The sequence below is a fragment of the Scardinius erythrophthalmus genome (assembly GCF_964197995.2).
Source record: "Scardinius erythrophthalmus genome assembly, chromosome: 18".
In the NCBI taxonomy this organism is placed as follows: Eukaryota; Metazoa; Chordata; class Actinopteri; order Cypriniformes; family Leuciscidae; genus Scardinius; species Scardinius erythrophthalmus.
This window is the reverse complement of record NC_138238.1, coordinates 6,837,247-6,848,169: the sequence shown is the minus strand read 5'-3', so window position 1 is coordinate 6,848,169 and position 10,923 is coordinate 6,837,247. Positions and strand designations below refer to the sequence as shown.

The 10,923-nt window shown below is 36.1% G+C and overlaps 1 protein-coding gene across 1 annotated transcript; it reads left to right on the top strand.

Annotated features, from left to right (window-relative positions):
* Positions 1–1,329: 1,329 nt before the first annotated feature.
* On the top strand, positions 1,330–9,473 carry LOC308706847 (pancreatic secretory granule membrane major glycoprotein GP2; the record flags this gene model as incomplete). Its single annotated transcript, XM_081392713.1, has 10 exons — positions 1,330–1,342; positions 1,458–1,868; positions 2,554–2,952; positions 3,570–3,689; positions 4,485–4,669; positions 4,793–4,944; positions 5,039–5,284; positions 7,576–7,735; positions 8,930–9,032; positions 9,149–9,473. 10 exons carry the CDS (start codon positions 1,330–1,332, stop codon positions 9,253–9,255), a joined length of 1,896 nt encoding a protein of 631 aa, XP_081248839.1. The 3' UTR covers positions 9,256–9,473.
* Positions 9,474–10,923: the final 1,450 nt, after the last annotated feature.

Below are 10,923 nucleotides of genomic sequence, written 5' to 3'. Positions count from 1 at the left end.
CATTCACTTATACTTTTGTGGATGTTTTTTAATCTGCAAAACTTTTAATGCACTCAATGCTCAAATCAACTAAATCCGTCAGTGGTTGTATTGAGGTTCCAAACGTTCTTGTCGAGGTCAAGATACTCAGTAATTTTGGAAATATCAAAAATAAATAGTTTAGAAGTCATTCATTCATTGGTAAAAAAAAATAAAATAAAACTCAAACAAATTGCCAGTTCAGAAAAGCAATTGTAATACAGTTTGTTATATTTGTGCCTCACTATTAAATAATCTTTGAATTATTTATTTATTCTTTAATCCATGTCTTAAAATTTCTTCCTTTCAGACGTCAGCACTATATCACAGACAGCTTCCATTACAACTCCAGCTCCAGTTTTCGCATTCGACGTGACTTTGTGTAGATTGACAGACAGTCAAATTAACTTTCAATGGGCTATCTGTAAAAAAAGATCCACTTTTGTATGAATCGCTTTTGTATTGCCAATGTGTGAACAGCTTGCAACAAATCTTTTAAAAACGACCCCCACCTGACTAGGTTGTAAATGAAAACCTGTAGACTGATTTTTATGTAAAGGAACTCCAAAGGATGTGATGGTTACGCGCGCTCCGAACCTCTCTTCTGCTCAATGACATGAAATGACTGCTCATACAATATTTCATGCCAAAAGAGCTATTCTGTACTGTAAACGTGTCATGCAAAGAAAAGGAACTAATTCAAACTATAGTCTCACATAGCCAGATCTTTAGTCCGTAGTCTCAAATATACTTTATAATCAAACTATCATAACAGTGTAATTTTAATTACCTCATGTTGACATGATGCCAGTGAATTGCAGAGCTGATGCAAACATATCCACAATATGATTAGATGCTTTCTTAACTGCCGCTTTCTCCACGTTGTGATTTTTGTTGTGTTTATTTTGTTATTAAGTAGAATCCGCGCAGCACATGTTTGCAACGTCGCTCTCAGCAGCATGGACGGTGTCTGGATGTTCGCTGCAAAGGTTTTCCATTTCCTATTTCCATTTTTTACTTATAAGGGGAGAACGAAAAAAATCTTCGACGTGAGTAAATCCGGTCCTTGAATCAATTTCAGTCTCGTGTACGTTACTTGTGCAGGAGCGCGAGCACGATGAATAAGTTGCTGGCAGCAGTTCGATTAACGGCCACTGGTGTCGCTAATAACAAGGTTTCTTAATTCTACATATAGCCCCTTTAAGTCCCAGTTGAGTAGATATAAAGTAATTGGGTATCATTACACTTTTAGGATCATTAGAATGTTCAAAGAGTAACAAGTGTTTTATGCATGTAACAGTCATGTGGAATATGCATGGACTTGGTATCTGGAATCTGGAATATTTGGAATATGTATGGATTTAGTATCTGGCTTTGACTGCTCCAGAATGTCAAACCCCTCATTGATTTTTGTCATTGTTGTTTTTGTTTGATCTCAGCAACTGCAACCATCACAGATGATGACCCATGCTATGACTACACCATTCTTGATGAACAAAATATAAGCCCAGATGATTTCTTTGCTGTTTATAATCGTATATATGGATATGATGTCACTCATATTGAATTGGATGGCTGGTATCGTCTCTTAATTAATGGATCGAGTGCTCAGATGCCTGAGTGGTGTTTCAGTTATATGTCATGTGGAGGTTTTAGTTCGCTGTGGCTTGATGGCTCTCATCCTCAGCTGGAAGATGGAGTTGTTACTCGTGACGTCTACGGCTCTTATTACGAATTGTGCAGTTTCTACAGATCTGACCCAATCCAAGTCAAAGCCTGTCCTGGAAATTACTATGTCTACAAATTTGTAAGATTAAATGAAATGATCCCAGCCCCTGCATATTGTGCAGGTACAGTTATGCATTTTTCTTAATTACAAATTAAATTGTGAGCTTTGCTAAAGACTGCATTTCCCAGACCTGCTTAAGATAAATGAATTTACCATGGAAATTATTTGTGTTTGTGTTTTAATAAAATTTTAGCAACCCCTCTATTGTTCCTAAAACAATTGTTTTCACCACTCCCAGGTCACAATATGGAAGTTCAGGAACTTGCCAATTTATAAAAGGCTATTATATGTTATAATAAAAATAAAAAATTATAAAAAAGACAAATAATATGAAAAACCCAACAATTCATGAAACTAAGTATAAAATATCCTAGAAAAATGTGACAAATAATTATTGTTGTTTATGAAACGTATAACATTACATTTAAAATGATGGAGCCACTAAAGTGCACAAGTAAAATTACGCAAAATAACCATTAGTGCGCTAATTAAGCATAAACATTAAAACTTAAAGAAATTAAAAACAAACAAATACTGTGCTCGCATATTATTGTGTTCAGTTTACGTATATGATCTAGTTTTCTTATGCACATGCAGTTTTTCATAGGCACGTAACATTTCGTGTGTAGAAAAGGGGGTGTTTAAAAAACAATATAAAACATTACTGCTAGAGAAAATACTGCAATAGCAAATTGCTGTGAGTAGAAATCAAATAACTATGTTCTCTCTTTAATTTTCCTTAACAGTTGTTGTCGCCAGTCCACCAAGTGTTGACCCTTGCTACGGTTATAACAGTCTGGATGAGCCTTGGAGAGCAGATAAAACTTCAACTGGTGATTTCTTCGATTTCAAATGTGATAGTGATGTCAACTGGAATGGCTGGTACAGGCTGTTCTACAATGGTCAGAGTGTCCAGATGCCAGAGTCATGTGTTGGTTATGGCATGTGTGGCACTTATTACCCACTTTGGCTCAACAGCCCTCACCCACAGCTAGAAGATGGAGTGGTCACCAGGAAAGTCTGCGGTTCCATAGGGAATGACTGCTGTGGTTACAGGTCTCATCCCATACAAGTCAAAGCTTGTCCAGGAAATTATTATGTGTATGAGTTTGTCAGGCCACTAATGTGTGCAGCTTACTGTGCAGGTAAACACATTGTGTTCTTTTTAATGTATATATATATAATTTATTTATAATTCTGAAAATTATTGTATAAATACTTCCCATTTCAGAAGTCTCAAACCCGACAACAATGCACATAACAACATTGGCATTACCAGTCACAGAAACCAGTGGTAAAGTATTTTCATTAGAGATTAAAGTTTGTCATGATACTTTTGCAGGTTGACTCAAAGTTTAAATTCTTTAAATGCGTTCTTTTATGTTTTTAAAAATTATATATTTTTTTTACTTTTTTCCAAGTCACAAACACAAGTATATCAGGGCTATTATCGAAAACTCAAACTCAAACCATCGAAAACATTTTCATTACTTGAAATAAAATGAAGTGAAATAAATAATAAAAAATAAAATAAAAAATAAAACTTTACAAAAGTTAATTAATTTCATTCCTAGCTAATCTCATCAATAACCAAGGACTTCAATTAATGATCAAATTAATATAATTAAAATACCCAGTTTACATTTATTCCACCTGTAAGTGATTGTGAAACTAATGGCTAAATATGGGGTCATGACATTAAATATTACTAAAACAAGCTTAAACCCAGCTATTGTCATTAATCCTGTGGTTCTCCTCTAAGGTGAAGGAGACCACTGTTCTGAGCTCAACTGCACTGAGGATGAAAGCTGCGAAGAGGAACATGGTGTTTATGGCTGTTTTTGCAAGGACAACCATCACAGATCTCAGCGTGGATCCTTTGGTTGGACTCATTTCAAATATACACTGCCCAGCCAAAGAATTAAAAAATTAAAAAAATATTTTGCTGATGGATTTAAATGATTTAAATGGATTTAAATAGGCAAATATTTAGGAGTCAAAGATTGGATCATTAGTGCAATGATTATTATGTTTCTAGCATGTTATATGTTTGGCAACAGTTCTTTTAACCCTAATTAATGGATTGTGTAGCTTTTCATTTCTTAAACAACCATGTAGGAAGATGCATCAGGCTCAAATTGTGAAAGAATGATTGGGAGGGAGCATGAATAATCATTTTTCACACATGAATTGGCACCTCTTGAGTTCACTGAAAGTCTTTGGAATGTACTGGAGGAGACTTTACAGATTGTTTGATTTTTGCATTGTCAATAGAAGATCTTTACCAAAAATGTATGAATGTCTTGATGGAAATGTTGTTTCCTATGTACAAATGTGTCTTCCTACATACAAGATCTTGACCAAAAATGTGCACCCCTTGATGGAAATGTTATTTCCATCAGAGGATGCATTAATATTTGGTAAAGATCTTGTATTGAAAATCTACTCGAGCACATTCCAAAGACTTTCAGTTAATTTAAGGTCTGGACTCAGAGGTGCCAATTCATGTGTGAAAATGATTATTTATGCCATTCCCAACCGTTATTTTCACTCTTAATCATTTGCCTATTTAAATCCAAAGTTATTTATTTATTTAATTATTTTTTGCCAAGGCTGTCTATGTTCATCATTGATAATATTTTTGTTTTTGATCACAGCTGACATTTCTCTCCCTCAGATTTCACTGAAACCTGTGGAAGCAGCTCTGGCTCCATGTCTCTGTCTCGCTGTCAGCTTTTTGAGGCTGGTTTTCCTTCTGACATCTTACACCTCAATGACCCCAACTGCAGAGGAACAGTCCGGAATGGCAGAGTGGAGTTCTATTTTGACAACAATGACCACATCTGTGGTACAAGTCTTGTGGTAGGAATCATTACATACATGCTAAAAAGATCAAACGTACAACAAATCTTATTTTTTTTTTATATAAATACAATTCTTAGCTATTATTTAAAGTACAAATATTCAAACAATATGTCCCAACAGGCCAATGGCACCCACTTCATCTATGAGAACTTTATTGTGGGGGATTCTGGATCTGGGCATATCATCAGGAGGGGAACCAATCTGAGGATCCACTTCAGCTGTGTGTACTCACAAACCCAATCACTCTCCATGGACATCAACCCTCTGGAGAGGTGGGACTCACAAATTAAGAATACATAAATACATACGTAAAACCAAGAGTCTCTAAATTGCTTTCAAATTATTTGTTTATTTAATTTTCAACAGCATTGTGCACAGGATCCTTCCTGCTGGTCAAGGGACATATCGGGTCAGGATGATTCCCTATCAGGATGCTGAATTCACCCATCCCTTCACTGGTAGTGTGAACGTGGAGCTGGACAAGAATATTTTTGTGGAAGTTCGTGTCGATGGAGTTGACAGCCGTCAGTTTGCTTCAGTGATTGACACATGTTGGGCTACACCTGTCAATGATCCTCATTACTCTGTCCGCTGGGACCTCATCACTGACATGTAAGCCATGTGTTATTTTAATTTATATATATTTTTAAATAAATACATTAAACTTGGTGCTTTTGGGATATATTTTTAAATCTTTTATTTATTGGACATTAATTATTTTGACAAAAAGGGATAGACATCTGCACACAAAAATTACAGCTCCACAAAGTTTATTAATAAAACCTGGCACAAGCCTGATGAATGAGATGCGACTCATGCGACATTAATTAATTTTCATTTAGAACTTATATTTTTTTCATATAAATGAATAAAAAATTATAATTTTGGATTGATAATTTTGATTTTGCTTTAGATTATTTATTTTTATTGCACAACAGAAGGAAACGTACCAAGTAGAGATAGAGCACTGATACAAAATTTTTCCGCAAATACTGATTGTTTAGAATGATATCTGCCCATATCTATTCCGATATTTTGATTATCTTTAGGATAAATTTCTCCCAATGAATGGTGTAAACATTACAGGGAACCCTCTCACTTGGTACATTAATATTAGAAGTTAAAAGCCTAATTATTAAATTGAACTGCTATTTATTTTCAGATGTTATAATTACACTCAAATAAATACAACTTAAATGTTTGTATACAACTCAGTTGCACTTGATGTTTTATTAACAAAGTTTGGGAGGAGCACCTTCAGATAATTAACCTAAATTAACACAAGAGGAGCGTGCACACTCAGTCAATCAATCAATTGCCAAATAAGAGGTATATATACAGCAGACTTACCTCCGTTCGTTGACAGTTTAACACCATCCCTTCTCCTCACTTCTAGTCCTAACCACTCCTACAACAACCAGGGGGAGTACTCTAGCCTGATCCTACCAGACTCTCATACATTTCATTTGTACAGAGAGTCTGGCCACTCCCCATTGACAAGCGCTAACTTCCTTGAAGGCGGGTACTCTGTTGAAGTTTAAGTCAAGTCATCTTCATTTACAGTATATAGCGCTTTTAACAATGTAGATTGTTTCAAAGCAGCTTTACAGAGATAAACGTAAGATTTAAGGTAAGATTGTTTTGACTTTATAACGGTTCTTAAAGTTATTTTCCAGCTAAAGTTAGTTTTGATTAATTCGCTTCCGTTGCAAAGATCATTTAAAACTATTGGATCTGCCCAGAGCCACTCTGGATCTGCCATGACCAATCGCTAGCGTTCACCTTAGCCAACTCACTCACCACTAACGGAGCGAGCTGGTAAATCTAACTTTTCCCGAACCCTGTGGGGAGGAGGGCCACAACATCATGGCCACCAACAAAACTCAGCAAAGATTGTTCTTGCTCCGGCTTAACTTCTGGATATTCAGCAGCCTTGCCACAACGGACCGAATGGCTTCGCTAGCATCTTTCTCTGCCGCCATTACTGAACTACAACTCAAACTAGTGCACAACCTCAACGTCATCATTCTCAGCCACTCCTTCTGTTCGCTGATTGGACAGGTAAAAATTGGCCGGAGAAAACCCGCGAATATACCGCAAACCCAGATGACGTACTGAAGGAAAATGAAAATTGAGCGCAAGTATGTAGGAGGGCGGAGCCAGGCTAGGAAAAACTCTGGGTTCGGGCCAAATTATGCTTTTATGCTTAAACTGGAGTCTGACAATGCTGGAGAGACTCAAGAAGAAGTGACAACATGTAGAATGCAACAGCCTGTTTCTAAATGGTTAGTTGTTGAATTTATGTTGCTGATGTGGAGTTAACTATGTTCAAGTCTTTGATTAGCATATTCTGTCATGATCATCTATAAATCGCTGGTGTAGGAACTGTTGTAAGATGCCTGCAACAGAGTGAAAAGACGGATGCGACAGCTTGAGCAGACTCACAAATGTGCTCTAACACTATTCCTCTTCTCAACATTGACTGTGTGTTCCCAGGGGCGGGGTTTATGTAAATTTTAGGGTTAGTGATGTCACCAACCCGGGAGGAATGTTGTGTAGTCCCTACCAGCCATTTGTTGTAGTCCTTAAAAAACGATTTATTTAAAAGCAAATATCTCCCTTTGCTTTGAACTTTGAGCATTGTAACTTTGCAGATGTTGTTTATGCTCAAACTGCAACATTACACACTAACTAAAATTTGGAAATCATGATAAACCACCCCTTTAAAATAGGCCTTTTAGAGAAAATAATTGGCCCAATTTTTTCAACCCATATACCTATTATTGGCCAATACATCGGTGCATCCCTAGTACCAAGGCACCTATCAATTACATTTTCTTTATTTTTTTTTTTATTTTTTCATTTTTTCATTTGTTGATCATTATCATTCTCAATATGCCCAGGTGTCCCAGTCCAAATGACTCAGTGGAGCTTCTGCAGAATGGTGTTTCCACATCCAGCCGTTTCTCCTTCAGCATGTTTATGTTCACTACAAACTCCACAAAGGTTTACCTGCACTGCTCTATTCACCTTTGCCTTCTGTCAGACAGTCGCTGCTCAGTGGTGAGTTTACAAATGTTGTAGCAACGTAATGTTTCACAAATGGAGTTGTTGAAAAGGCACAGTATTTTCCAAAGGAGGGTACAACAGGGTTAAAGGCGCACGAATGTAAAAGGCGCATTTGATTAAAATAGTTTCTATATATTTAAAATATATTTTTATATTAACATATTTTAATTGCTGTATATTTTTTGAACAAAAATTAACTCTTTTATTTATGAAAAAAATAACAGAAAATACTAGACTACAAACTTTGCTAAAGTAATTGTTTTGAACAAGTATTAAATTAGACATTATTAAAAACATATTACATTAGCTAAAGTATTTGCCACATGCTGGTGAGTCTGTGTGGGATAAAAGGCGCCACCTTGCCACCTCATTCATTTATAAGATTTTTAAACAAAATAAACCACTTTTATGATTTATTTACACATTAAATCTGTTGCTCCATCAATGTTTAATACTATTTTTTTTTCTGCAATCATAAAGCAATAGTTTTTATTTTACTTTGGGAGCAGTGAAAAGTCCCCTGCTAAGTCTGCTGTGGTGAAAATCAAGTTTTTAATGTTGTTTATACATCTATCTATGTGGTGTTTTTAATAGGCTATGCTTTAAGAAAAAAACATGTGTAAATTCATGTCAACACCACTGATGAGTATTCTCTCCTTAAAACTGCAGTGAACAGTTTCAAAAATGCGGTTTGAAATCATTTGTGTTTCTGACATCACAAACTTCCTTGTAACCAATCACGTCAATGTGTGATTGAGTGGATCTCTGAGCTGGTGTGAGTGAGTGGAGGCGGGGCTAATTTGCATTTCCATAGAACCATGTATACTAAATGAGGCAAGCGTGTAGGCAGCATTCAAGCTATTTTAAGGCATGAAGAATTGATAGTTTAGTTTTGGCCCGTCCAGAAGGATGACATTTTAGTTACAGCTTGTGTGTGTGTTCAAAAGAAACATCACACACGTGCCTTATGTATGTGAGAGCGTGCATAATAAATGCTGTGGAGCCCTCTGGTGATCACAAATCAGAACAACACAGTCAGCATATTCCCTTAAAACTGATTAACAGTTCATACACACATAATGGATACTTGTGGTTGTCTTCTGTTGTTGATGTTTGTGATTAAGAAGATAATTATTTGATGACATAATTTGGCATACCGCCTAAATTTCCGGTCTTTGTTACTTTTAGCACTGTGACTCTGAACAAGGCGTGAGAGATGCCAGATCTGTGGACTTCAATGACAGCAATTCCATATCCATGGGTCCATTTATGTGGTCTGACAGTAACAAAGGTGATTTATGGAATAAAAAAAAGAGACTAATTTATATTGTTCATGCATATCTGACATAGTTCATGTTTGCAATTGAACACAAATCACACGCTATACTTTACACTGACTCTTCATAGGTGAGCAGCTCCCAGTTTGCCAAGTGCTGATGTCCAGGGATCCAAGTCTGTGTGCTTCTCTGATGGTTTTACTAATTTCTATGATATGTGTCCTGATATCCTTTTAGACTATTTCCACTAAGAAACGTTTTAGGGATTCTCCCTGCAATCTCTGTTTGATTAAGGTTTTGTAATCTCTTTTTTTCTTTACCATATGACTTTACCATGTCTCCTTATGCTAAAAATACAGATTTGCAGACATGATTTTATTTTGATAAATGTCTTTTTACTCATGGGATGAAATATTCAAAATAATATGTTAAAAATAAATACAATAAGCAAACTGATTTCTGAATTGTTTTGGTTATTTACGTGTCAGTTCAAAATCTTTGTGTTTTCATTCATAAGCTAATAATAAGTATACCTATTGATTTAGGCTATATCTCATGTTTCAAAGATTAAACATGCATGTGTCATTTAAAGGGGTCATATAATGGTACATGCACTTTTACAAGTTGATTGTACTGAAATGTGTGTTGGCAGCAGGGCCGTTTGAAGGAATTTGGGGGCCCCAAGCAAAATGGACATGGAGGCCCCCCCAAACACCCCCCAATCCCCCCCAACACGCACGCACGCAAAGCCTACCACAGCATAGCCATAGTTCACCCGCACTTTATATAAATAAAAAATGTTTACAGTGCAAATACTGTGCATACAATTTGAACATTTTCAACAATTGAACATTTGCAGTAACCTTGAAGTAACTGTTCAAGATCCATTGGTAACTTATAAAAATAATGTCATATTTAATAATTTAATAATTTAATAACTGTCACTAACGTAGGCCTATATCCCGACACTAGCACATTAAGATAAGCTATGAAAAAATCATGTTCCTCTCTGCCTCTTTCTGGTTAAATAATGTTTATAGATGGGTTACAAAGTATTTATTAAGTAAAAAGACTGTTTGCTAACAGTTAAATGACAATTAACTAAAGATTAAATAACAATTTACCATCTATTAATGATGGTTATTATAAAGTGTTACCGAAAAGATGTGTTAGCATTTCCATATTTTGATATTAGAAGGAAAGGGATGCAGCTGCTTTCACAACTACCAATGCTTAAAAACATCCCGAGCTAATGTTTGATATGCACAGAATTTATTGTGTGGTTTTCCTAACCCCCATTTGGTAAATAGATTATCACGGTGGAATAGTTATTATAGCATGCTATCTATGCCACTTTCATCAAAACCTATTACAAAGCTATAGCAATGCCATGTCATTAAATACGATAAACAGTGATTCTGGAACAGATCTGCGTCTTCCTTCTCCCGTTAAAAAAAAAACATATTACAGTATGTAACCATATTCCGTCCGTTCGAAAAAAAAGTTGCACTAACTGTTCGTTACAAGCAGCATTTGCCGTCATGCAGGTAGCTAACGTAAACATATTTTTGCTAGCCTACCTGCTGCAAAATTACACCATTTGCACAAGACAAGTAGAGCTATTTTATCCAGTGTAATTTATCACTTACCACTATCTTGTTTTACTTGCATAATTCCACTTCATGATGACTGCCGAGGAGGTTTTGTATTTTGCCGGCAGCAGAGATCACGTAGTTGGCTGGCTGCTGTCAGCGACTACTGAGGGGGATCCCGATAACAGTGTCATTGCACTTTACTGCATTGACTATCAAAGGGGCGCTCACACAGTTTGTCGTTGCATTTTATTCTTAACCAGTCGTTGTCTTGGGGCCCCAGGCCAGCTCGGGGCCCCAAGCAATTGCTTGG